The sequence below is a fragment of the Triticum aestivum genome, chromosome 6B (genome assembly GCF_018294505.1).
Source record: "Triticum aestivum cultivar Chinese Spring chromosome 6B, IWGSC CS RefSeq v2.1, whole genome shotgun sequence".
In the NCBI taxonomy this organism is placed as follows: domain Eukaryota; kingdom Viridiplantae; phylum Streptophyta; class Magnoliopsida; order Poales; family Poaceae; genus Triticum; species Triticum aestivum.
The window spans coordinates 447,191,243-447,219,107 of NC_057810.1; the positions used below are offsets into that span (position 1 = coordinate 447,191,243).

Genomic DNA, 27,865 nt, shown 5'->3' on the forward strand with positions numbered 1-27,865 from the left:
TGGAGTTTAGGAAAGAGCATGGCAGCCCATATCACCTTTGGACTCATATGTGAGGTGTATCACAAGGAGCTGGAGAACACCATTTATCAAATATGTGTCCGCTGAGACGAAGAATGGGAGATGATTCGTACCAGGAGGGATGAATCAATTGCAGCCTACATTCAAGAGATGGGAGATCATATTCGTCAACAAGAGAATCAACTAATTATCAACATGAAGAAGATCAAGAAGCTGATGAAGATAAACAATGAGCTAGAAGAGGAACTCAAGTTTACACGTGATGGATATGAGGAAGAGACTGTCGTACTACTAGAGAAGCATGAAGACATGAAGAGGAAGCTAGGACTACCAGTGGAGAATCACAAGCAAGAACCAGCAAAGGAGATTCGTTCGGAGGACTACATCATCCTGGACGACACCGACACGGATAGCGATGCAAGTGATGACAGCGATGACGACTACATTGACAAAGCTGGAGCAGATATTATGGAGTCTTCCTTTGATGAAAATTTCTAGATGACCACCATGTAACTAGTAGTATTCCTCCAAGTAGTTTGCAATGATCGAGTTTGTAATCATAGGTTAGATCATTTGTGTGAATCTGGTGTGCTATTGAATGAAGTGAATTGATTGTGTTTATCTCATGAGCATATGGGTAGTGAATCTCTCTTAGGCCTCAATTCCATTCTGTTTTCTCACCCCTTCTAACCCATCAGATGCCTCCGAAATGTGACAATGGATTTGCATTCCCACCGGAGCTCACTCAATTGATCCAGCAGCAGAATGCCTTGATGCAGATACTAGTTCAGAACCAGAACCAAGGCAATAACAACAACAACAACCCACCGCCACCACCCCCTGTTGACCACCTAGCCCGTTTTCTAAGGTTGAATCCGCTGGTGTTCTCTAGTAGCACCGAGCCGATTGTTGCAGATGATTGGCTCCGCAAGATTGGAAGAGAGCTGACCACTTCAGGATGCACAGATGCGGAGAGAGTGCACTTTGCCGCACATCAGCTTGATGGACCCGCGGCATCTTGGTGGGAGAATTTCACCACCACTTACCCCATTGATACAGTTACATGGGATCAGTTTCAGCAGGCTTTCCGCACTGCCCATGTTTCAGCAGGAGCTATGAGCATGAAGAAGCGCGAGTTTTGCAACTTGCGCCAAGGAGGGCGTACCGTGGGCCAATATGTGGATGAGTTTATCAAGTTAGCACGTTATGACCCAGATGATGTAGCCACGGATGCCGCTAAGCAGGAGAAGTTTCTTGAGGGACTCAACGATGAGCTGAGCATGCAGTTGATGGAGGCAACCTTCAACAACTACCAGGAGTTGGTAGATAGGACCCTCATGATTGAAGGCAAACAACAACAGATTGATAATCGCAAGAGGAAGTATGGACAGGGGAGGTACACTTCTGGAGCTCAGCAGAAGCCCCGCTATTCCCCGTACTCAGGAGGACATACCCACAACCATGGAGGCCAGAACCATGGAGGACATACGCACAATGGAGCAAGTTCGCACAACCCCAGTGGCCCCAAGAATGGCAATGAGAATGGAGGAAGCAGCAGCCAGAACTGTTCCAACCCCGCAATGCCAGCCAAAAGGGCTCTCAGCCAGATTACTTGTTTCAAGTGCCAGAAGACGGGACATTATGCAATTGAATGTCCTGAAGCAAAGAATGGAAATGTCAATGGAGGTTCTGCAAAGAAGCCCAACCCCTTCACCAAAGGTCAGGTGAACCACGTCAGTGTGTAGGAGATTGAGGATCAACTCGACGCAGTTGTCGGTAAGTTTTTGATTAATGCATTTACCACACTTGTTCTTTTTGATACTAGTGCATCGCATTCATTCATATCAAGGGGATTTGTGGATAAGTATAAATTGCCAACCGTAGCCCTTAAGTCACCTATGTTAGTAAGTTCCCCAGGAGCGGAGTATATGGCTAGTAGGGGATGCTATCAGTTGCCAGTAACCATAGGTAGACATGTTTTCCCCACCGACCTGATTGTTCTGGAGTCACAAAGATTGGATGTGATACTAGGCATGGACTGGCTATCCAAGTTTGAGGGAAACATCGATTGCGGCAATAAATCAATTCTTCTAACCACCCAGAAGGAAACAGGATCAAGTATGTATCCCGGCATGAGCCGAGGAGAACTCAGGTGAATTCCTTATCAGGAGTTGTTCAAGAGGAAGTACCAGTGGTGAAGGATTATCCTGACGTATTTCTGAAAGAGTTACCAGGAATGCCACCGGATCGAGACGTTGAGTTTTTGATTGAGTTATTGCCAGGCACCGGACCAATATCAAAGAGACCGTACCGGATGCCTGCAAAGGATCTGGAGGAAATTAAGAAGAAGATTAAGGAGTTACTGGAGAAAGGTTACATTCGAGCAAGTTTATCACCTTGGGGAGCCCTAGTGCTTCTAGTGGAGAAGAAGGATGGATCTTTGAGGATGTTTGTTGATTATCGTGCGTTGAATAAGGTGACGATCAAGAACAAATACCCTCTGTCGATGATCAATGATTTGTTTGACCAGTTGCAAGGAGCTAAAGTTTTCTCCAAGATCGATCTTCGATCAGGTTATCACCAGTTGAAGATCCGAGAGCAGGATATACCTAAGACAACCTTTACCACAAGGTATGGGCTATATGAGTATACAGTTATGTCATTTGGTTTGACTAACGCACCTGCCTATTTCATGAGTATGATGAACAAGGTGTTTATGGAGTTTTTGGATAAGTTCGTCGTGGTGTTCATTGATGATATATTGGTCTACTCGAAGAATGAAGAAGAGCATAAGGAGCATTTGCGTTTGGTTCTTGAGAAGCTCAGAGAACACCAGTTGTACGCCAAGTTCAACAAATGTGAGTTTTGGTTAAAGGAAGTTGGATTTCTCAGACATGTTATATCCGGAGAAGGAATAGCAGTAGACCCTACCAAGGTTGCTTCTGTCACTAAATGGTTGGCACCCACCTCAGTTGGAGAGATCAGAAGTTTTCTTGGACTCGCAGGTTATTACCGGAGGTTTATTGACAATTTCTCCAAGATTGCAAAGCCCATGACGGAGTTATTGAAGAAGGACACCAAGTTTAAATGGACTGAGGATTGTGAGGCTAATTTTCAGGAGTTGAAGAAACGTTTGGTTACAGCCCCAGTGTTGATTCTCCCAGACCAACGTAAGGATTTCCAAGTATATTGCAATGCTTCGCGTCGAGGACTTGGAGGTGTGCTTATGCAGGAAGGAAGAGTTGTTTCATATGCCTCATGACAGCTTCGACCTCATGAGTTGAATTACACTATGCATGATTTGGAGTTAGCAGCCGTAGTGCATGCGCTGAAGACATGGAGACATTTTCTCATCGGAAACTGTTGTGATGTATACACAGATCATAAGAGTTTGAAATACATCTTCACGGAGAAGGAGTTGAACCTAAGGCAAAGGATATGGTTGGAGCTCATAAAGGATTATGACATGAGATTGCATTATCATCCCAGAAAGGCCAATGTCGTAGCAGATGCGTTGAGCCGCAAGAGTTATGTTAGCACGCTCATAACTGGAGGATTACCAAAAGAGTTAGCTGATGACCTTCGAGAGCTATGCTTGGAGATAGTTCCGAGAGGCTATGTTGCAGCATTGGAAATTCAGTCCACTCTGTTGGGTAAGATCAGAGAAGCCCAGAAGACTGACAAGGAGATTGTCGAGATAAAGGAAAGGATGAGTAAAGGAAAGGCTAAAGGATTTCATGAGGATGAGCACGACACCTTATGGTTTGAAGATCGTATTTATGTGCCTAATGACCCTGAGATCAGGAAGTTGATTCTACAGGAGGCCCATGATTCACCTTACTCTATTCACCCAGGCAACACTGAGATGTATCTGGATTTGAAGGAAAGTTTCTGGTGGACAGGAATGAAGAAGGATATTGCCGAGTATGTAGCCGTATGTGATGTATGTCAGAGAGTCAAGGCAGAGCATCAGAAGCCAGCCAGATTGCTATAGCCGTTGCCGATACCCGAATGGAAGTGGGATAAACTTGGCATGGATTTTATCACCGGATTACCCAGGACTTGTTCAGGCTATGACTCTATCTAGGTTGTAGTCGATCATTTGATGAAAGTAGCTCATTTCATCCCAGTGAAGACAACTTATACGAGTGCTAAACTGGCAAAGATATACATGACCAGGATCATATCTCTACATGGAGTTCCGAGGACCATTGTATCAGATAGAGGAACCCAGTTTACCTCAAAGTTTTGGAATCAATTGCATAAAACTTTGTGTACCAGGCTAGAGTTTAGTACAGCCTTTTATCCACAGATGGATGGACAGACCGAGAGAGTCAATCAGATTCTGGAGGACATGTTGAGAGCTTGTGCGCTAGATTATGGATCTAGTTGGGATGACAATTTGCCCTATGTAGAGTTCTCTTATAACAACAGTTATCAAGCCAGTTTGAAGATGGCCCCTTTCGAAGCTTTGTACGGAAGGAGGTGCAGGACACCGTTATCGTGGGTGAAGTTGGAGATCGATAGTTTTTCGGACCAGACTTAATCAAAGACTCTGAAGAGAAGGTTAAGTTGATTCACGACAGACTCAAGGTAACCCAGTCCAGGCAGAAGAGTTATGCGGATACTAAACGCAAGGAGATAGTTTACGAAGTCGGAGACAGAGCATATCTTCGGGTGTCCCCACTTCGAGGAGTTAAACATTTTGGAGTCAAGGGAAAGCTAGCACCATGTTTTGTGGGGCCGTACAAAGTCTTGGAACGCATGGGAGAAGTTGCGTACAAGTTGGAATTGCCAGAAGGATTGTCAGGAGTTCATGATGTGTTTCACGTTTTCGAGTTGAGGAAGTACCATGAAGAGATGGCCGATATTCCTCTGAGGGATACAGTACCACTGGAAGCAATTCAGTTGGATAGTGATCTGACCTATGAAGAGAAGCCCGTCAAGATTCTCGAGTTTTCCAATCGAGTTACTCGCAGCAAGGTTATCAAGTTTTGCAAAGTTCAGTGGAGCCACCATACTGAGGAGGAAGCCACCTGGGAGCAAGAAGAAGATATCCGCAAGGACCACCCAAACCTTTTTGCTAACCAACCCGAATCTCGAGGGCGAGATTCTTCTTAAGGGGGGTAGGTTTGGATTTTTTTTGTCCAAAAAGACCACTTGCCGAGACGAATTGACAAAAAAAAACTACATGTAGATCAAATTGTCAAAAAAGACCCCCCAAACGTGGCGGGAGGCACGGCAACCGACGCGTGGCACCCGCCACCACGTCTGGAGGCGGCAGCACCTGCCGCCAAACTGGCAGGTGGCCACCAGGGTGTAACAGGAATTGGCAGGTGCGGCCATCCCACAACGGAACGGTGCTGGCCTTATGGGCCATGCCACCAACGTATGAGGCGGACTTGCCGCTGTTGTTCTATGCACTAATTGCAATGCCTTTTGTCTTTCTAGATGGCACTAATTTCTACGAGACTACGATGGTTGAAGCACTATTTGATTCCCATCTAAAATTTCGTCCATCTACACACTGATTGTAGTGTTTTGGATCACGTATATTTCACGTCTAAAATTTCGTCCGTTTACGGTTATTTTCACGCCATTAGAGCAACTCCAACGCGCCGACCCAAACGGACGTTACTTTTGTCTGATTTTTGTCAGTTTGTGTCGGCCACCCGTTCGGCGTCCGCCCTCTTTAAGATTTGGGTCGCCGTTCACCCAACGGCAGCGACCCATTTTCATGTCCGCATGCAAATTTCAAAAAAGGTCCGCGACCATAGATCATGCCAGCGGGCATGTCGTCGCGCGAAGTTCATGCCGGCAGCATGCCAGTGGGCATGTCATCGCCCAAGTTCACGTTGGCTGGCATGGGCCGTGCCCGTTTCCTCCCCCCTCCAGATGACGAGCCACCGTCCAACGGTGTGGCGTTGAGGTCGATGGATGCTGGCGTGGGCATGGAAGGTGCCATCACGCTCACCTCGAGCGAGCATTCCCCGGAGAGTCGGGAGCCTTGCGGGTAGACGTGGAAGCCAGGTATCGGTTGCATCGCCGACGCGCGGGGCGACTCGGGCGACACCATCCGAGGAAAAGCAGATGAGCCGGTGCTGGCCGCGGTGACAGCGGCGTTGACGAGGCCATCCTGGCCAAGGTTTAACCCTAGAAAGATCAGCGCCTCCCTGGTTGCCGCCGCGACGCGGGCGTTGGTGGCCTCCTGCTGCGCGGCGATGGCAGTGGCGGTCGCCGCGATTTCTTCGTCCCTTGGGTCCGCCGCGTGCCTCCGGCCCATTCTCTTCGCCGATTCCCTTGCGCGCTCCTCGGGATCAGTTTCTTCTTCGGCTTGGGCGTGGCAGCAGTCTTGCAGGGGGAGGGGGTGCGAGGCTTGCCAGGTGGAGTAGTTGGTGCGCATCACGCGCGTCCGTCTCGTGTCCGCGCCGATGCAAATGAGGCTAAAACATGAGCCGGGAATGTGTCAGCAGGCGGACGAAAAGCGGATGTGCGTCCGTTTGGGTCGGCGTGTTGAGCCGACTTTTCTGTCCGTGCCGACCCATACGGACGCGCGCGAACGAAATAGGTTGCCGCATTGGAGTTGCTCTTATATTTGTCATCGGAGCCTATAAATACGGTGCTACCACCCCAGCGCGTGCCCGTCGTCGCGCCGCTGAGCCCTGCCGTATCCCAGCGCCTCCGGCGGCCAACCTCCCCGCACCGGCTGGGGGATCCGCGAGGAGGGGAAAGGAGCGGCCCGCCGCCTACGCCGGTACAAACTAATAATACAAGTACATCTGAATTTTAGGCGGGAAATATACGTGATCCAAAACACTGCAATCAGTGTGTAGACAGACAGAATTTTTAGACGGGAATTAAATAATGCTTCAATCATCGTAGTAGTCTCGTACTAGCAATTAGTGCCATCTAAAATGACGAAAGGCATTGCAATCAGTGCATAGGATAATCACACGTGGGAATTAACACAGGAAAGCCTCCGCATTGCAAAATAGCAGTGGCAGAGGCCGCCTCAATCGTTGGCGGCATGGCCCACAAGGCCAGCAATGTTCCGTCATGGAACGCCCGCGCCTGCCGATTTCTGTTACTCGCCTGTGGCCGTCTGCCAGTGTGGCGGCCGGTGCTGCCACCTTCAGGTGTGCCGGCAGGTGCCACACATCGGCTGCCGCGCCTGCCTCCATAGCTGGGAGGTCTTTTTTGTCAATTTGATTCACATGTAGTCTTTTTTGTCAATTCATTTCGGTAAGTGGTATTTTGGACAAAAAATCGGTAGGTTTGTAACATTCCAATTTTTAATTTGGATGTTATACATAGATTATCATATGCATATCATATTTATTTTTGCATTTTGTTGTGATCCTAGAAATCTTAAGCAACTCAAGGACCCAAGAAAAGAGTTGGAGGTTTCACAAAATTCCTATTTGAATTTATTTCAAATTTGCAAAGAGGATTAATTTGATTTTATTATTTTTCTCTCCAATTATTTCCAATAATAAAAAAATGAGAGAAGATAATATGACTTCTTCAACCTAAGAGAAATACTGGAGAAAGAATTTTAAAATCAAATTATTATTTATTGGTATTTTATTTGCTATTTTATTTGAATTAGAAAAAAATGCATTTTTGAAAACTGCATTTTTATCCATAAAAATGTTCATCTTGTCCTAAATATTAGGTTTGGACGGTCAAAATTGTTTCTGGAATTTTTAGAATTTTTTTATATTTATTTAGAATTTTTCTTTCGAGGCGTATTTATTTAAAAAAAAGTCTTCCGGACCGAACTGGGACGAGACCCAGCCGGCCCGTCGGAGCGTCGTCGCCTTCTCGCCCGGGAGTCCGATCCCGCACCGCCGCCGGAGTCCCCTCGGACGCCGGGTTGCCTTGCCCCTCCCCCAGAGCCGCAGCCCCCCCTCCCCCCCGCGCGCTCTTAAATACCACGCCGCCACCGCCCTCTTCTCCTCACCAAACGCCGCCGCCGCCGCACGCCTCCACTGCAGCAGTCGCCGCCGCTCGCGCCGCCGCCTGCAGCTGCCACTGCCAGCGCCGTCACCCCGCCGGAGCCGGAGCCGCTGCGCCGCTAATCTGATCCACCTCGCCACCGCCGGTTTTCTTTGTAAACCAGTAAGAACCGCCGGTTCGACATTTTTTTCGGTTTTAGGGTTTAGTTCGGTTTAGTTTTGTTTTTGCTTATTTAATGAATGTTCGTTCATTTTAACGGACGGTTTTCGTTAGATTAGTTCTGTTAACAAACGTTCGCGCCGTAGTTTTTTCTTTTTAGTTTATTTTTGGCCAGGGACCTATCCGTGAATAGTTTTCTTGCGATTTAGCCCCTGATCTTAAACTAGCGTAACTTTTTACTCGTTTGTCCAAATTAGATGAAACCAGTCCCTAAATCTTCGTATCGTTCTGTTCTTTCCAGTTAACCAACTTGAACATGATTTTGACACTATAAAATTTGAGTTTAGTTCAGATTAGTAAACGATCTTGTTTCGTTCGTAATTTTGAGTGTTGTTTCTCCGTTTGAGTTGTTTCTTTTTGCAAATCGTAGCTAATCACATGTACCTATTGTTAAGATCTAATCCACATGATAATAATGTTGTTAGGTTATACTTTCTGTTAGTCTAAGCCGTATGCTTGTTTCGTGTTTGATTTGGATCTTTTCTCGGTTTTCTCGTTGTTTCCTTTGAGTGATTTCTTATGTATGTTACTGTTTGTCTACGCTAGATTACCCAGAGTGCGAAGCTTGTTACTACGAATCTCTAGAGTTTGCAAATCATCAGCAAGGCAAGTTACACTTTGATCATACTCTTCTATACCCGGTTTTTACTATGCATTAGTATTACCCCTCAAATATTTGCATGAGTAGGATTGGGAACATGTGGTTTGGTTGTAGTACTTGAGGTAGGAACCTAATACCTTTTGATCACCCCGGGAATATACGTTATGCTTATTTATTGCTTATCCATGCTCGTAGACGGGGATTGGATCGTGATTCACACATGGAAGTTTGAGAGTTATTAATCTTGGATAACATTAAGGTGGCAACTTTAATATACATCTGCGTGGATTGGATGAGGCACCCGGGGGAACAAGTGTTGCCTATTTAAGGAAATCCCAGAGTACCCTTGTGATTTTTCCTTCGGTTCGCCACCCAAGCTCAAAGGGATCATATGATATTTCATGACTAGAAACTTCTATGTGCAGCCACAAGCCATTATGGGCTCTGGCATAGTTGAGTAAGTTGTGTGAGCTCTCGAAGAGGTGGACTAGTAGATGTAGGGGAAAGTAGGTGTACCGATCTGCCCGGAGTAGAGAGTAAGTGCTTCAGAAAGACTATGTCTCGATCATCCGATCATGGATGCGGTCGAGTCTTGTGGGGAAAAGTGTGCAACCTCTGCAGAGTGTATTAAACTAATCATGGTTAGCCGTGTCCCCGGTTATGGACATTTTGAGTATCTAGAATTGGCTATTATTGTTGATCTCATCACTTTTACATTTAATTGAATTGGGTTTAATGATGATACTTTTAATTGGGATTTGAGTTGGGGGAACCTTCTCAAATATTAGACAACTTGAGAGTAGTTAAATAAATTTATTCCTTTGTTGTAGGGGAAAACTAGCTTTATGCAAAAATCATAAACTTAGAGCCTCCACGAGCCAATATTGCTTGTAGATATAGTTCTTGCATTTCATTGCTTTACAGTGTAACTATGCCAACATATTCAATGTGCTGACCTACACGTCTGCAACGTCTCATGTTGCAGACTACTCAGACAACGAATAAGGTGCGATAGGTCATTGTCTTGCACTCAGCTATGCCGTTGGAGTTGATGGACTCATTTACCTTCGAAGCTTCCGTGGTTATTTAATTTAGATGGCCTTCAGCCATGATATTTTTGTGTAATCATACTCTTTATGAGGACTCGATGTAATAAGTGTGTGATTGAACTCTATTATAATTCCTCGAGTACCGTGCGTGTGAGCATTACCGGTCCAGGGATGACACTGATGCACAGAGACTTCGGTCCATTCGGGTCGTGGTCGCTACATCAGCTATGATGTCAAAGAGCAAGGGGGAGATTGTATCCCCTTGTCTAAGACCTTGCTTGCTGCAAAAACTTGGGCCTAGTTCACCATTAATGCAAATCAAAGTTTGTCCTCCCGAGACCAGGCTGATAATATGGTTGATAAAGCCAGCAAGGAATGCTTTCCGAATGAGTACTTATCTTAGGAAGGACCAACTAACAGGCAGGTGGAACTGGAGATGACGGTTGTGGGTCACTAGCGGCACTATCGAGTCGTGTAGAAGATGACGACCGTAGATCACTGGCGGTGCTTACTACCCATGACAAAGGAGGAGGAGGAGGATGCCATCGTAGGGCCCAACGCAATGAGGCACGGCGAAAGGCCTTCGGCGCTTCTCTCGCTGTTAACCAAAGAGTTGTGAAGAAGGAAGGGTACGAGGAACAGGGTATCAACGACAGAATTACGAAGTTCTCTTTTTCCTCCACTCTCATGCCCATATAGGAGGAGGGGAGGTCGAAGCCTCATGCCCCTACTGGGTGTCGTGTGCTAGTTGTGATGCAACATTTCAGAGTGGTGGCGCGGTGCCCCATGCCGGCAGAGCTTCGTTCTCTCTGACCAATCCCCTGCCACAAGGCATCATGATGATCGCACATTGGGAATCGACATGAACTCGACTGGTGCATGTATCCACTCCATCGACTAATCACCCGATAAAGGGGGGTAGTGGATATTTATCCTTTCCCACATCCGTTTGAGTGATAGTAGCAGCATTTCGTCCCCTGGTACCCAACTGTAGCGACGCTACTAAGGAGGTGGCCCATCAAGCTGACCATGGTGTTTGCACCTGATTTCAACAATGGTGCTACATTTGGATGCATCTGAGTCGAGGACGCCTATGATGCGCCCCCAGCGGGCCATGAGTCGGGCCTTAAGCCATTCCAATTCACTCAGATCCCGAGCGTCGTCATTCAAGACATTGGCTCACAACAGGCGCCAAGATGGTCCCCCTGCTGGGACGCTAGTTGGAAGCAACCCTCTTGGGATTTCCAAACGCCATTGGCAACCCGACCAGATTCCCTCACGCAATAGATGGCTCTAGAGCCATGTGACCCTATTTTCTCTCTTTCTTCCTTCAGGAATCCAACAAGTCTCATGTGACCTCCCAATAGGTAGGTCAACGACAATCGAGTTCTACTGACGAGGATATGACACGCTGACATGGTAGCCGGGCGCAAGCCCTACCACGTCATGGACCAAGGTGTTGAGTGATCCATTTGGGCCTAGGCGCTAACCTGGCTCCGCACCAACTTGGGAGACAAGGAAGTAGAGGGCCACTGTAGCATGGCACGGCTCAATCCAACCGAGGGCGCGAGCCTAGTAGTACTCTAACCTAAGCCATGTGACCCTAGCATTGTCAGGTATATAATGCGAGCTAGGGGCCCTCCTGGGCGAGATTGAACACATGCAAGATCAATCTAGAGCTAGGGGTTTCACCGACCACCATCTTTTTCCTTTCCGCCGCCAAGGCCGAGAGCTTGACCCAAGAAACCGATCTCCCGACCATCTTCTCGATCGCCAAGCACTCGAGCAACACAACCACCAAAGGCAGGAGTAGGGTTTCAACTCCTCGGGGTAGGGTCAGGACCTGGGTAGATCGTGAATCTTGTGTGCTACCATCTTGATCCAACTCCCACAACACCTTCGAAAAAATTTGTTGTCTCTCGACAATACCACCGGTCTTGGAACACCGGGAGATGTGAGCATGATGGATGAAATGGCGAGACAATATAGATAACGCACTCATGGAGAGATCATGACAAAATCGAGGATCGGCCCGAGTGCTCGTGGTGGTGGTGGTGGTAGTGACCATGAGAGTGCATGATTTGGTGGAGTTCGATGATGGCTTTTGATGAAGTATGTGCCATGTGGTGGTTTTTGGATGAACTTTTTTGATTTGGTGGCTTTTCGATGAATTAAGTTTATGTTTTTAGTTAAATTATTGGACTGGGTGGACTATGCTTAGGTTTTTAGCTGAATTGTTGGAAGCGGTGCATTTCAATTGCTTAAATTGTTGTGCAATCGTTTGAAATATTTGTGCTGAAGTATGGAATAATCCGTCGCAAAATTGTTATTAGGGAATTAAATATAGAGAAAGGACTAGGTGCGCCCAGCTTTTAACTGCTAATTTTTTAGAAGTTGAGATTTGGGAGAAAATTCAAGGAATTGTAGGACAAGGTTAGAGATGCTCTTAGTGCATGCACGGCAAAGCTCCACTTGAGGAAATGAGAAGCTTGGTCATCACTATCTAAACAGGCAGATTCTTTACCTGCTAATGCGTTCTGCTTTTAATAAAGATTGAAGTGACTTTGCCTGACTCATCTATCCACTTAGCAAAATGCTTTCTTTGCACAAACCAAAGTTCTATTCCAAAACCATACTCTCCATAAAACCGTGTATATGAAAGTTTCAATTTTGGCAAAAGACAGTTAACCGATGACCAAGCTGAAAAATCAGAGATCAAACCCGCACAGTTCACAGTAGAGGAACGATCTTATGCGACCATTTACACATCACTGACTGAAAAAGCATCTCAGCCAAAACAAACAGGAAGCTAAGCTGCTTCCACTGCAACACTGAAACCCGATAGTACGTTAGGTTCATCCATCACAACAGACGGGAGAAAAGAACAGCAGCATCTAGCGTTCTAGTTCTACAGTCGACTGCTCCTGAGCAAGCAGCGTTGCAAGGGCAGTGACAGCAGTGGAGTTTGAAGTTTTTTCAGGTGGGCAGAGGGACTCTTCAGTTCACTGACTCCAGGCTCCATGGATAAAGACTCATCTCGTCTCTCAGCTGAAACTCAACAGGCTTGTCCTCCAGGAATGAGTAGCTGTCAAGCTCAACTTCATCAAAAGAATCTTCAGTCAGCTTTGCCTTATCGCCTGGATGCAAATGCACACGAGTTACATGTGAGAAAACTGAAACAAAATTGCAGATCGCCACGTAATGCGTTGAGTGACACGTTAAACGAACTAGAGCGAGCCTATGAATGTGCGAGGAGAAAGAGACCTGAAATCGAGAGACGCCCACTGATGTCTGGAAGAATCTCAGGCTCCAGTTCCAGCACATTTACTTCTTCATAAAACGGTGCAACTGCCTGAATCGTCAACAAACAGATATTACATTTCTGGTATCAACATAATGCATTAAAGAGAGGAACAGAAACAACAAATGTTGTTCACGGGAGCATGAGCAAATGACAAACAAGGATATCTTCATTAGCATGTAAAGACCAACAACAAGAACATACTAGGTAAACTAAGGAACAGGAACATACTAGACGACTAAGCAATGACTGTTGGTTTATGTCAGCCTATAATCCCTTAGCTAGTTTGATTTTCAGTCAGCTGAATAAGGGGCCATGTAACGTGTGCATGTGCACGTCTTGGCCAAGTATGCTTTGTTTCCTTAGAACTAGGGCTGCCGGTTCACTCCATGGGATGACACAGATCAAGGTGATTGTGGCGGCTATGTAGGGGAGAGAAGGACAAGTGGCTATGGTATGGCAATGGCATGGTCGTTGGGCGGCTATGTAGGGTTGAAGGACGAGTGGCTATGGGAGGCATGGCCGTTAAACTCGGTCCAACGCCCATTTTTAGCTCAAGTTAGTTTGTATCCAAAGAATAAGTAGAGGAGAAGAAGAACAGAAAAGCAGTACGATTATACTGCACAAAACTTGTCTCTCTCGCGCATATTTCCTCTCTGTCCGATCATCCCTTCCAACAGTTTATACATGCCATGTGTTATTTACACAAAACAGATGCAAGAAGATAATATATACACCATTGTTTAATACGAGTATGCATATCCATATAATCATTGCGGGTAAACTCAAAGTAAATAAACTGAAACAGGACAAGACACCCGTCAACAGCATAGTGGAAACAAATTCCTACAGTGCTACTAGCAATTAGCAAAGTTGAAGATTCTAATATACATAAACAAATTTTCCAAAAGAAAAAACAGATAAAACTGCGGTTGAGAGCTTAAACAAATATTTTAGGGAAATCCAGATTGAGAATTATCAGCGGTATCATCCACAAGTTTAACTATAGCTAGTTGTGAAGTGCTGCAAGGGGTGTATCCAACAGAGAATTATATGAATTCAGAAGCAACATCCATAAGTACTTATTCCCTCCATTTCATTGAATAAGGCGCCCATGCTTTTCAAAATCCAACTTTGACCATAAATTACAGCAATAATATATATTTTAGTGACTTAAAAATTACACCATTGAAAGTTCTTTTGAATATGAATCCTATAGCGTAACTTTTATCACATATAACATACATTTTGTTGGTCAAGGTTGATTTTTGAAATGTGTGCGCCTCATTCATTGGAATGGAGGGAGTACATCTTTGTTGCCTAGTCCACATTTTTACTACTTCTTAATTGCTTCTACAGATAAAAAGAACAAGCTTGCAGCAATCAATAATGGCAAATATTTCTTTTGTGGTAAAAGGACATGATACAGTTCCTCCATGCAAGAGGCATGAAAGGATCACATTTATGAATTTATACACATTGGTTTATGTACCAACATTAGCTAAAAGAAACAGTGGAACAAGTAATCATGTAATTTTTGTTTCTATGCTTATGTCATAGTAAAAGGCATAGCAAGTTCAGTAGGTAGATAGTGCATTCGGTTATGAAAGAAAGCTGAGTAAGGCATACTGAGATAAACATTATTCCTGTTTGCCAACGTTACCATAATTAGTTAATCCGGATGTAAATTTAGCAGTTTATCGAACCAAGAGACCAATACTAACAGAATGTTTACGTGTGAACTGGCGAAATGCGTACAGAAGTATGTAGACATTCAAAATAACCTGGAGGAGTTTTAAAAACACAGTGCATGTGGGTGGCTTACCTTAGCTGGAAACAGCAGAGGATCAAATATCACATCTGACCAGTCATGCAATGCTGACGTTATTTTCTCCACTTTCTTCTTGACACCTGCACAGACATGATATAACCAGTTAGATGCACATATTGAAAAGGTCCGCCCACATACGAACAGGCAAATGAAGCAAACTATAAGACACAAATTCTCACGTTTGTCTATCTTGTCACTGTCCAACCTCTGAGCATCATTCCCAGTGAAGTGGGTGCCCTCCACCCCACCCTTGGCCCATTCATGACATTTTTTGGTGGCTTCATCAGCATAGATTGTAGTCTTGCTCAGTGGGTTCTTCTTAATGGCTTCTTGGCTGCGAAGAGCAGACTTGTCTTTCAGGACGGACCTGTCCTTCAAGGGGTGGCCTTTTTGAATGCTAGGCGCTTGGGGCTTGCTGGTGTTGGACACATCCCGCAGGGCCTTCCTTGCTGATGGCTTTGCTGATGGTTTCAGTGGCCTCGCGTTCAGCCCATCAGTCCTCTTGCCTGCACACCAGGAACACGCTTACAACAGGGAACTTCCATACCATGAATTAGTTTCGAGCGAAAGAAGGCTCACCTCTATGGATTGGCAGGTTCTCATCAAGGAATACAGCAGCTGGAGCTGGGAAAGCCATGGCCGAACAGAAGCCTTTCTTCTTGTACCTCGAAAGCCTGGATGGAATTAAACGCTGCTGCGCAAAGGGAAATCAATCAGACGACAGAAGCAATACACAACGAGTTCCCAACGCTATTGTGCTGTAAAGAAACTTGCAATCAGCATATGGTTTATTTGTTTTTAACATCGGACCACATTGTTTTGTGAAGGCAACCAAGATTCCGCTCACAGATATGAATCAAGGACTTCCCTATCCTATTGTATGGTGTAGAAATTGCAGCTTACACATCAGACCACGTTGTTTCGAAAAGGCAAACCCAGATCTCACATATATTTTAGGTTAACAGCAATCCCGCTGTGGAATATGCAACGCGTGTTCAGAAAGACCACGCTTGGCGTGTCCAAGAAAACAGATCAGAAGACATAAGCGTCGATGCTCATAACCCTGCCCGAGAAGAAGAAGAAGAAGAATACGCGAACCAGATGGATGGACAGGGCGGATTTAGATGGTGGTGCGCCCCGGAAATCGCGAAGGTCGGTGGGATCTCAGTAATCGCTGGATGAGAACAGCCTCGTACATACCTCAATCAAAACCCTATGGCCAAAGGCCGCGGAACGGAGGCGGAGGCAGCAGGAACGCGGTGTCCCGACGGGGAAAGAACGCGAACGGCGACGCGCGGGAGGTAGGAGAGATTTAGAGCCTAGGTCAGGACGCGAGAGGAAGAGGGGGGAGAAGGAGGAGTACCTCGCCGGAGACGCTGGGGAGTTGTTCTTCTTGGCTTGTCCGTGTTCTTGCCTTGTTCGGGGATGGATTGGAGCCAAATGAATTGGGGAAAACTTAGGTAGGGTCTGCGGGAGCGGCGCGGTGGGAAGGAAGAGGGGAAAAGGCGAGGAGCGCAACGGTCGGATTTCGCTGGGCGGTGCGGGAAACTGCCATTGGGCCACGCCCGGTTATTAGGGTTTTCATTTGTTGTGGCCCGGCCCGAGACGGATAGAGCCCTGGGGATAGGGATGTAAAACTCGCGCTTTGTACGGTTATAATTCGAATTTGTCCAAACAAAAATCAGAATTGATAAATGATAAATATACGACATCAGTTTTTTAGACTCTCAACCCGAACGCCCTATGTACCGTCTAATGCACTCACCAATCTTGATGCGTGAATCCCGTGAAACGTCAGCTGCATCAAGTGTTCTCTCTCACGTGATCGGGAGTGAACGCGAGCGACCACGTGTCCATTCAGTCCTTCTCCTTTCTTCTACTCTCCCACCCACTTTCAGTCTACTTTGATCCTTGGGCGTTTAAGTGTGGGTCAACCGCGAACACGAGCTCGGTGTTGGAGATGCTCTTCAACACTAGTCTCCTTTTTCAGGGAATTTAAAGAGTTCATATTCTTCGCTTGTAGAGAAGAGCAAAAAGCATTCCGAAGAATTCGCACATTTGGTTTGCTTTTATCCTTGGCTCGTTTAAGCTTTCTACAACTCTCACATCACACAACAGGTTTTTTTTAAGATTGTTTTTGATTATCCAGATTTTCTAAGGAACGAAGTTTTTCTGTTGGTTTTCGTCTTGTTTCCTTGGAAGTTTTTTTTTCGTGTTTTTCTTTTCTTTTAGTTTAAACTAAATAAAGACTTTTGTTGATACATGAATATTTTTAAAACTTGTTGACATTTTTCAAATTCATCATTATTTTTAAATTTATTCGAGCTTTTAAAATTTTGAATATTTTTGAATTTTATGGATAGTTCTTTAAGTTCATAAAAATAATATTCGTGATCATCTTTTTAAATCCACGAACATATTTTCCATTTTAATGTATAAAATACCGCGTATCCGAATTTCTCTATGGAGACTGAGAAATCATTTTTTGTAAGTGGTTTACCTCAGCAACAAGACAGTGGTGGATGAGCCACGCGACAGTATCGAGTCTAGTCTATGCGTGCTATTTTGGCTGCTCCCGAAATTTTACACATCATCAAGTTTGTGGACACCTCCTATTTTGCGCATAACACGTGAAAAAAAAGAGGAAACACACACTTGAGCGTTGCACGATGCGTGTTGGGATTCTTTCGCTGGCCCATCGTTTGTTCTTTTCCTTTGATGGACGGTTTCTACTTTGTGTACATACGAATGTCTTACATGTTTCCTCGCCATGGATGCCTCCTCCTCGTCCCGACGAGATGATGTAGTGAAGACAGTGTTCATTCCCATAAACGTTGGAGTGATTTTGAAGATCCCGCTATGCACCAAGAGGGTAGATGATTTTTGGGCTTGGGGTGAAGACAGTCGTGGTGCCTTTTCAGTTCAGTCAGTCTATCGAACGATTTTGCATACTAAGTTGAACAGAAAAGTTGGCTGAAATGGCGACATGGATCATCATGATCAAGAAAATAACAGTTGGACTTCTTTACAGAAGATCCGTGTGCCAAGCAAAATCAGGGTGTTCTTGTGGCGTTTGGCGCAACACTCCATACCAACCAGCGAGCTCCTTCACCATCACAGTACGGCCACCATGTTGGTATTACGTCTTTGTGGATCTGAAGATACTTGGAGTCTTGCATTCCTGATTCTTCCCTGGTCAGTAGCCCTTTGGCTTTTTCTCCCGCAGGTTTAGTTGAACACATGTGCCCTAATTAGGATCTAGTGCAAAAAACTGGATCTTCACGCTACACGATTCTATACCACATGATGAGTTCATCAATGGTGGTGACACTTTGGCTGTTTAGCATGTTGAGAAAGGCGATACACGGGGTTATATTCCAAAGCCCGTTATCGACTCATTGTTTCATAATTTCTTTTATGTCTGAGATACATATTTTGCAGAAACCTGCCTCAACAAGCACTAGATCAGCCCCTCCACGATCAAACCATTGGTTGGGTCCACCTGATGGAATATGCAAAATAAATGTTGATGCATCACTGACAAGGAACAAATCGATTGGAGCCGTTGAGAGCAGTATGCAAGGACCACCTTGGAGGATTTTGGGGGCATCTTTTATAGTTTTTGTGTGGATAGAGGATCCAATAGCTTTGGAAGCTCTAGCGCAAGGAAAGCTTTGGCACTAGATGACGATCTATATGTTTATTGGATCCATGTCAAGCAAGGAAGTACAACAAGTTATGGTGCAATTATCCAATAAATCGTTGTCGTTTCTAGAGTCTTTGCTAGGTATAATTTCATACATGAATTTAGAAGCCCGAATGCTGAGTCTCAAAATTTAGCGAGGCATGCTTTATCTTGGGGGTTGGCCACCATATTTGGTCAGGTCATATCGGATCCCTTACATTCATTGCTGTAAACATTGTGACAATTTAATAATGCTTTGTGAGATTGTCTAAAAAAAGCTTACATGTTATCCTCCTCCTTTTTGCCCTTTTTAAAATTTCGTAGAAAAGGTAGAAAATTAGGTTTTATTTTCAAAAAGTATTTAAATGTGAAATATTATATTTTTAAAAAGTTCTTTTTTGAAGGAAAAAGTGCATGGATTTAGAAAGCATTCACGATTTTTAAAAAATGTTCATGAATTTTATTATTTTTATTAAAAAGCAAGATTTAAATGTTCACGAATTTGAAAAGATGTTCATAAATTCGAAAAATTTGTTGTGAATTCAAAACATATATATAATGAAACTAAAACATGTTTGCTAATTCAAAAAATCACAAATTTGAATATGTACGTTTGAACTAATTTTTTTTCTTGAATTTGAAAACACCCGCAAATTTTAAAAATTATCTAAATTTAAGAAATTTTTATGAGTTCAAAAATAATAATGGATTTGATAAAATATTCAAAAATTAAAAAATATCTCTGAATTCAAAAATCCTACAAAAATTCATAAAAATGTATGATATTTTTTAATTTAAAATTATGTTTCCTATTTTGAAGGATGTCTGCAACTTCAACCAATTAACGAATTTGAAAAAATATTTGTGATTTTCAAATATGTTTGCATACAAATATGCTAATGGTTTTGGGAAATATTCACAAATTCAAAAACATTTGCAATCTTAACTATTTTGTTTCAAAGTGTTCAAAATATTCACGAATGTAAAAATAGAAAATAGTAGAAAATCAGAAAGAAATACGGGGAAATCAATAATAAAAAGGAAAAAAGATAAAAAATGGAAACCTGTCCATTTTTTTAGGGGAAGGAAACCTGTCCTTTTTTTTTGAGGGGAAGGAAACCCTGTCCAGGGAAAGTTATAGGACTAGGACCTTCCCGAAAACGAAACCGATGGGAGCCGACGCAGCACTGGCCCAACGAGCGGGTCCAAAACGCGAAGTGGTGAACTAAAAATGCTTTTCTAAAAAAACAAAAACTAAAAATGCTTTGGGCCGAGCAATGCTTCATCCAGCCCATTAAGCGTCCTGACCCACGACGGTTAGCCTCTCGCCCCACGACTCCGGCCGAGAGCGAGTTCTGTTAGCCTCAAAAAAAAAAGAGAGCGAGTTCTGCCTCCCACCGACCGCCGTCTCTCCTCCCCCCACCCCGCGTCCAAAACCCTAGAAACCTCAGGGAAAGGAGGGCGCGTGTCTGGGTGTGCGGTAATGGAGAAGCTGGATGAGAGCAAGTTCGAGCAGCAGCTGCAGCTCTGGGCGCTCCGCATCCCCCGGGAGCTCGCCTCCGCCGTCACTCGCCTGCTCCGCTCCGGGTAACACCCGCCGCTCACCTCTATGATTTAATGGTCCCAGTTGCAGGATAGCACAACATCTTGATGGTTCCAACTTCCAAGTGGCCGTCGTGTTTAACAGCGGTAGGGGCATCGGAGTAGTAGCGCAGCGCTGAATTTTCTTGCCCCCCTGCTTCCAGGCCCCTACTGGACATGCCGCGGGTCAAGCCTGTAGTTGAGGACCCTGGGAGTGACAAGAACAGACTTGTGGTGCTGTCGGAGAAGATCCAGAACCAAGGTATGCCTTAACCTCTCCCTGGAACGAAGCAGATTTTTAAACTTGTGAGGTGCTTGTCTGTTGTTTTTGAGAACTATAAAAATGACACTAAACCTGCTTCTGTGAATTGACCAAGAACTTCTAGTTACCGTCAAAGCTTGAATACCATAGCAAGAATTTAGAGTTGTTAAACCTGTTTAGCAAGGCCGTCTCCTGGAAATCGGGTCCCCGGTGCGAAAAACAAAATGGGGCCCAATATAACTCAAGCATAATCACTTAATTATACAATTTAAATGTAAGTTATTTAGTACAATGTTTAGAAAATTCTCAAGTAGCAATGCAAAAGATTAAAACCAGTAAACTGACCTCATGCTCTACTGAAAAGTGCCATCTGTCCTGCGTTCCTTGAAATGATATCTTCAATTATGTCTTTATAATTAATGTTCTCCAAGACATAAGTGCTATTGTCGCCAAACCATTGAGTCTTTCCTGTGTCATAGTAGAATTCAACAACTTGAGTTTAAAAAAGCTCCTTTGCGCAGATGCAACAGTTACAGGAATTGTTAACAAAATCCTGCAATAATAGCATTAGGATTGAAGGGGCGCTTCATCAACAACTAAGAATATCAACAGGGCCCATAGATTTCTTAACTGAATCCTGGATGAAAACAAATATGCAAAACAATTCAAGTCCATCAATGTCTTTATGTTCTCCACTCTTCTTCTAATTTCTGTTTCTTCTTACGCTTGAAGGCACCATAATCATACTTTCCTAGAATGCATGATTGTTTGTTTTTGAACCAAACAAAAATAGTATGAATGCATTTGAACTGATGAACTCACATCAGTTACAGGCTTGTGACTTGTATAGATAGTTAGAATCAGATTGATCCTTGATTTTGTACTTGGACGACAGGGCGAGCTACTATTGAAAATCTTGAATCTGTGAGACTGACAACTTCTGAACTTCAACAACTAGGCAATTTTTTTTAAAAAAAATATTAGTAAGATCTTAATTAAACTTTGCAGTTTGTATCAAAATTAGAGAAAAGGGGAGGAGCTTAGGGGCGCCGGTTGGCCTTCTATTCGGCGGCACCGCAGCAGTGTCGGCGGGCGCTCGCAAGTCCCGTGCAGTTCCGCTTCCGCCGGTCGCCTGGCTGCAAAGCAATCGCCGCCGATTCAGTCGAAGTGAAAAGATTGATCGCACAGGGGTGAGATGGAAAGCGAAGAGATTATTTAGGAAATAAGGAACGGCAGATTTCACGGAATGTACGTACACGCAATGCGCTGGTGCTGCCGTTTCGTCTATGATCACCTGGATCGATCCAAGCGATGATGGGCAGCGTTTGGCTCGAGGCCTTTGAGCGGACCAGGCCCAAGGAGGCCGAAACACACAGAGACTACTTTCGGCCTAAAACTGAAAATTTTCATACTATGCATACACGTATATGGACCCTAATTGGGGGCCCCTGGATTTTGGGGGCCTTGTGCGAACGCACACCTCGCACATGGCCTTCAACGGCCCTGCTGTTTAGTCGCTTATGTCTCCATTCCTATTGCTGCACTCTGTTGTGCTTGTTCGGTTCTATTGTTGTCAAACGAGAAAACTTAAGGACGTGTTTGGTTCCAGATTTGTAACACAAACGTAAACGCAATGAGTTTACACTGTTAACGTAAACGTAATGGGCAAAAATCGAAATATGTTTGGTTACCTACTGTAACAGCAATAAATACCGGAGTTTGCCGTGTATCAACTCATCTGCTGGACAGCTCGATTAAAAAAACTCATCTGCTGGAGGTGGCAGTGAAGTAGTGCCATACAGAGTACGTTAGTGGCGACGATGTGGTGGCCATACAGAGTTGGGCGATATGGCTGAAGGCCGAGCTGAGGCGCATCATGTCATCATCGAAGAGGGGCGACACGCGGCCGCCGCCATCGGCATCGGTCCACCACCGGCTGGACAGGAGCATGACCGTCTGCCTCCTGTGGAGCCTCCAGTTCCTGAACCAGAGGGCGGTGATGCATGGCTGTCCAGAGGCGAGAATCGGTTTGAGTGTCTAGATGCCGACGGCCTGATCCTTCGGTCGCGCTTTGGCCATGGTGACATTGCTCGTGTAGTCGTGTGTGAGACGAGAATATTGACAGGAGATGGTTGTGGCCCGTAATGTTTTCTGTTACCGAGGATTTCTGGTGGAATCAGATTTGCATTGGGCTGGAAATTGATACCATGTTATTAGATTACAGAGCAATAATAGAACCAAACATGATTTCACGGTATCTCTTAACGCTGTAATCAGATTACGTTGCAGAAGCAGTGACCAATCACGTCCTAAATGTTTTAACATTTCTCTTCTTTTATGCTTCCATCAAAGAATCTTATGTCCATTACATCTGGTATATGTAGATTTGTCCGACATTCCGGAGCAGGTTCACAATTCCTTGAAGCAACTGTGCAGTGTTGATGTTGTACCTTACATGTTGACTCTTGGTTATTCTTACTGGAGTGCTGGTAAGTTTCTCTTCTGTTCTACGTCATCTGATTCCTATAATTTTGTTGTGGTATGCTCCTTGGTCGTGATCTATTGTGTTCCTGTATGTCATTCTTCTAAAAGTGCAGATGGTAAATTAGTTTCCTTAATTGAAATCAAGCACTTTTTGAACATTCTGGCTTGCTCATCGGGAATCAGGAATACTGCTAATAACCCCCGCTCTTTATGGTTTAGGATTTCATCTTGCAAGAGTTAATTTTAATCAGTAAATGTGCTTCATGTCCTTGGTTAGATGCTTATCTTTTTTATTTTATGCAGATCATATTCTGAAGCAAATATTGCCTGAAGGAGTAGAGGTGCCCTCTTCTTTTGAAACAATTGTTAAGTACACTAAACTTCATGATGCTTCCTTTCTGTTGTTTCATTTTTTGTTTGATGTTGTTACTAATAGTGCTTTGTATGAATTTTGCAGGTCATGTTGCTCACTTAAACATACCTGATGACTTGCTAGCATACAAAGATGTCATAGCAAAGGTTATCTATGATGTAAGGCTGCTTGTCCTATTTTTATTCCCGAGTAACACACTCTTATACTAATTCCTAGACAATCAGGGACAGTTAAGTTGGAGCAAAGTGATTGTTCATGTACATGAACTACAGCTCGAATTTACCTCTGAATGTATAAGGACAACACATCTCTAGTAGCACTACTCGTAAAATCGTAAAAAAAAGGGCAGCCCGGTGCATGTAGCTCCTGCTTGCGCAGGGTCCGGGGAAGGGTCCGATCACTTTGGGTCTATTGTACGCAGCCTTTCCCTACATTTCTGCAAGAGGCTGTTTCCAGGACTTAACCCGTGACCTCATGGTCACAAGGCAGCAGCTTTACCATTGCGCCAAGGCTCCCCTTCTCGTAAAGTCGTAATGTGCAAAAAATATATAAAAAAATAACCTGCATTCTGTTGCATTTACATACTTTATTACTTCATATATGATATATCCTATGTTTTAAAGGCGTCCGTAAGGCGACGCCTAGGCGACGCCTAGGCGTCGAGGCGCCCCCCCAGCGCTTTGCGCTTTAGGCGCCTAGGCGTCCGCTTTAGGCGCCTAGGCGTCGCCTAGGCGTCGAAGCGCCCCCCCCAGCGCCTTAAAGCAAGGTGTCGCCTTAAAAACATAGGATATATCACAAAGTGGAAGGTCCTGCTCATACTTTACTTTTACCTTTACTGCTCCTAAATGCTTACTCATTTTCAGCATATACTTCATAGAAGTGCAAGGTCCTGCCCATACTTTCACTTTAACCTTTATAGGGGGCAACCTGGTGCATGTAGCTCCCGCTTGCGCAGGGTCCAGGGAAGGGTCCGACCACTTTGGGTCTATAGTACGCAGCCTTTCCCTACATTTCTGTAAGAGGCTGTTTCCAGGACTTGAACCCATGACCTCATGGTCACAAGGCAGCATACTGCTCTTAAATGTTTACTCATTTTCAGCATATGAGGCGAGGATCCAACTTTCACGTGATAATTATCACCAGACTTGTAAAGCAGTAGGCACTGTAAAAACACTGTAATGAACATGTGGTCATCTAGAATTATTCAGAACATTCTAGAATAGTCTGCCTACTTCTATTATTCAGCTAACATTTTCTGTTGTGCTTATATGTAGAAAAATCATCCAAGGATTCAAACAGTGGTGAATAAAGTTGGGGCAATTTCAAATGAATTTAGAGTTCCAAAGTTTGAGATTCTAGCAGGGAAAAAGGATATGGTGACTGAAGTTAAACAGTATGGTGCTACGTTTAGACTCGACTATGGTTTAGTCTACTGGAATTCGAGACTTGAGCACGAACACATCAGATTGGTTTCCCTTTTCAAGAAAGGAGATGTTATCTGTGACATGTTTGCTGGTATTGGCCCATTTTCTATCCCAGCCGGACAGAAAGGATGTGTTGTATATGCAAATGATTTAAATCCAGACAGTGTTCATTATCTGAAGACAAATGCAAAGATTAACAAGGTGGAGGATTATATCTTCACATATAACATGGATGCTAGAGTATTCATGCAAAGTTTATTGGCAGTACCTGATCCAGAAACTAAGTCCGAGTGTCAATTTGCTGCTGCTAATCGTTGTTCTGAAGAAATGGTTTCTGGTAATGAACATTCTACATCAAATGGAAATCATGGTACTTTCAACACCTCCTCCTCCCCCCACCTCCCCTGTAGTTTATGGTGATTTTTTTGCTCAACTCACAGTAAGGCTACTGTATAATAGATGTACAAGAGGTCTCGCAGGAGAGTTTGGATGGCTCCTCCATGGTAAGCACTAGTGCCAAAAGGCGTCAAGAAAGCTCTAACGAAGGTAACTTCATTGTATGTAATGTCTGTAAGAACCTTGCTAGAAGTCTCAAAGTGTTTATAGGCTGGTAGTTTATGTTAACGAAACTGCCGTATGAGTGAGGTCAGCAGCTTGATAAGCATGACAAGTTTAGCTATTATGTTTCTTGTGGTAGAGTTACACTGTTATGCTTCCTATAGGTGATGTTGCCTGCCAAGAAGATGCCAATCAAACAAAAAAGAGGAACAATAAGAAAGTAAAAAGCTCTGGGCCACTACCTGCCAGGCCTTGGGAGCACATTGACCATGTAATAATGAATCTCCCTGCTTCCGCACTGCAGTTTCTCGGTAATGTTCTGTCTTGTAAACTTTTTCATAGCATTTCTGCACAGCACGATTTGTTTCGTATGCATTAATCACTTCTGCTCAAAACTTAAATTAGATCACCTCTTATATGAACTTTACCCCCCTGCCTTTTGAATTCCAACGCCATAACCGTACATTGTGAATATGGTTGTGATAAAACTGGCTCCCTACGTAGGCATAACATATCTTCCGCACTGCAGTTTCTCGGTAATATTCTGTCTTGTAAGCTTTTTCATAGCATTTCTGCACAGCACGATTTGTTTCGTATGCATTAATCACTTCTGCTCAAAACTTATATTATATCACCTCTCTTATATGGACTTTACCCCCCTGCCTTTTGAATTCCAACGCCATAACCATACATTGTGAATATGGTTGTGATAAAACTGGCTCCCTACATAAGCATAACATATCTGCTTCTGGTAAATCCCCCCCACCCCCAATAGGATTTCCCTTCTGTGTAAAATACCTTTGGTGCTGCCTGTAAGTAACAAACATGTAGTTGTTCTATTGTTAATATTTGGTGTAACCATTTCATATTATTTAACAGTTACAGGCACACAGTTGCTGTATGTTTTTGTTTCATTATTTTGTATATATATTCTGCAGATTGTTTTGATGGTCTTGTTCAAAAGAGATACTGGAAAGGGTCATTACCTTGGATCCACTGTTATTGTTTCATCCGTTCGAGTGAATCTGAAGAATTGATATTATGTGTAAGTCTCTATCCTCGTTGGTTATTTCTCAGTAAATGATAAATGTTCCATTTGATCATACCATAGGCCCATACCACACAACAGTATTGACAGTTTCCATAAGCTCATATCTGTGTTACGAGGTGTCTGCGTTTCTTTTGACAGCTCTTTCCCTCTTTGCAGGAAGCACAAAACAAACTGAATGCCAAGATAGCAGAACCAATATTCCATAGGGTTCGTGATGTTGCACCTAACAAGGTAGATTATCTAGTAAAAGATTCATACTAGTTGTCTGCTATGTTTTTAAGGCGACGCCTTGCTTTAAGGCGCTGGGGGGGCGCTTCGACGCCTAGGCGACGCCTAGGCGCCTAAAGCGGACGCCTAGGCGCCTAAAGCGCAAAGCGCTGGGGGGGCGCCTCGACGCCTAGGCGTCGCCTAGGCGTCGCCTTACGGACGCCTTTAAAACATAGGTTGTCTGCAAAATTTTGTGCGTGCTTTGTTTTGTTTTGTTGATCTTAGCACATGCATTTTCCGCTCTTCCCTTTCTCCGGATTTAAGCAGACTGTAAGACCCAGACCAAAATTGCTTATCGGCAATGGTCTTTAAACAGTATGATATTTATTTCTGTGACGAATGGAATACAAGGATAGGAGAAGATGAGCTTTATTTAGACATGAAGCATGGATCGTTTATTCCAAAATCATCTGTGTGATTGTATCTTTTTGGCCACCAGTACTAGTTTTGCTACTTCACGTTGATTAATGGACACATGGTAAACCTTGCCTGAATTTGTTGTGATGTTTGATTTTTGTTGCAGGCTATGTTTTGCTTAAGTTTTAGGTTACCCGTGGAATGTCTTAAGGAGGAAACTGAAGACCACATTCTATCAGTTGACGGTTAGCCTTCTTCCATACGTTGCTTCTGAAGCTACGGCTGTTTCCTGGTACTTGAAGTCTTCCTAGTAATCTTGGAGCTATGCAGTGCAATCTGAACTGAATCACCGTTCCATGATGAAGGGGAATTAATAGGATGTTTGTCAGATTTAACCTGGGAGGTTTCTTGTCCGGGGCTGAAATTTAGCACTGACTTGAGTTCTGCTTACATGAGCAAACGGTGAAGTGTTTGTTAGGTGGTTTTGTAAGGCTTCACGTAAGTACAGAGAGAGAAAGAGATTGGTTTCCAGATTTTTTACCATGTGATTGAATCGTGATGAAATCCGAAATATTAGCAGTTTGAAAATTATCTGTTTCATATCTGCAATGTTGGTCACGCTAGCAATACAATGGTAACGCTGACCGCAAAAAAATAAAATATGCGAGGCTGTGTCTTGTTTGGGTAACTACGTCAGTTTATTTTTTGATAGCTAAACCACGGCAATTCAAACTGCGTGGAGCATTAAAAGATACCAAAACCCCTCAAGTTAACAGTCCCGGCTTAGGGCGGACCCTCAAAACGCTTGCAAACGTCTGGCCGTGCTTTATATCTTTCCCTAATCT

The 27,865-nt window shown here is 44.1% G+C and overlaps 2 protein-coding genes across 4 annotated transcripts; one reads left to right on the plus strand and one right to left on the minus strand.

Annotated features, from left to right (window-relative positions):
* Positions 1-12,463: 12,463 nt before the first annotated feature.
* On the minus strand, positions 12,464-16,517 carry LOC123137409 (uncharacterized). 2 transcript variants are annotated; one of them, XM_044557160.1, is made up of 6 exons: positions 16,342-16,517; positions 15,558-15,669; positions 15,158-15,484; positions 14,973-15,058; positions 13,111-13,198; positions 12,464-12,983 (listed from the first exon to the last, which is right to left on the minus strand). In XM_044557160.1, exons 2-6 carry the CDS (start codon positions 15,613-15,615, stop codon positions 12,844-12,846), a joined length of 699 nt encoding a protein of 232 aa, XP_044413095.1. In that variant the 5' UTR covers positions 15,616-15,669; positions 16,342-16,517; the 3' UTR covers positions 12,464-12,843. The 2 variants fall into 2 exon arrangements, with proteins under 2 accessions (XP_044413095.1, XP_044413094.1); XM_044557159.1 differs by having other exon boundaries at positions 15,558-15,672.
* Positions 16,518-20,002: 3,485 nt separating this feature from the next.
* LOC123137410 (tRNA (guanine(37)-N1)-methyltransferase) lies at positions 20,003-27,620 on the plus strand. 2 transcript variants are annotated; one of them, XM_044557161.1, is made up of 11 exons: positions 20,003-20,250; positions 20,409-20,506; positions 22,891-22,995; positions 23,294-23,356; positions 23,448-23,521; positions 24,638-25,157; positions 25,247-25,333; positions 25,510-25,656; positions 26,284-26,390; positions 26,553-26,627; positions 27,187-27,620. In XM_044557161.1, the coding sequence occupies exons 1-11, from the start codon at positions 20,147-20,149 to the stop codon at positions 27,268-27,270; spliced, it is 1,464 nt and encodes a 487-aa protein (XP_044413096.1). In that variant the 5' UTR covers positions 20,003-20,146; the 3' UTR covers positions 27,271-27,620. The 2 variants fall into 2 exon arrangements, with proteins under 2 accessions (XP_044413096.1, XP_044413097.1); XM_044557162.1 differs by lacking the exon at positions 27,187-27,620 and adding an exon at positions 26,840-27,127 and having other exon boundaries at positions 26,553-26,656.
* The last annotated feature ends 245 nt before the right edge of the window (positions 27,621-27,865 follow it).

Coding starts and splice junctions, on each gene's coding strand:
- LOC123137409 (XM_044557160.1), bottom strand. CDS start 15,615: ATGGCTTTCCCAGCTCCAGCTGCTGTATTCCTTGATGAGAACCTGCCA. Junction 15,485..15,557: donor GAACCTGCCAATCCATAGAG/GTGAGCCTTCTT, acceptor CCTGGTGTGCAG/GCAAGAGGACTGATGGGCTG. Junction 15,059..15,157: donor CAGTGACAAGATAGACAAAC/GTGAGAATTTGT, acceptor ATGTCTGTGCAG/GTGTCAAGAAGAAAGTGGAG.
- LOC123137410 (XM_044557161.1), top strand. CDS start 20,147: ATGGAGAAGCTGGATGAGAGCAAGTTCGAGCAGCAGCTGCAGCTCTGG. Junction 22,996..23,293: donor TTATTCTTACTGGAGTGCTG/GTAAGTTTCTCT, acceptor TATTTTATGCAG/ATCATATTCTGAAGCAAATA. Junction 25,334..25,509: donor TCAAGAAAGCTCTAACGAAG/GTAACTTCATTG, acceptor TGCTTCCTATAG/GTGATGTTGCCTGCCAAGAA.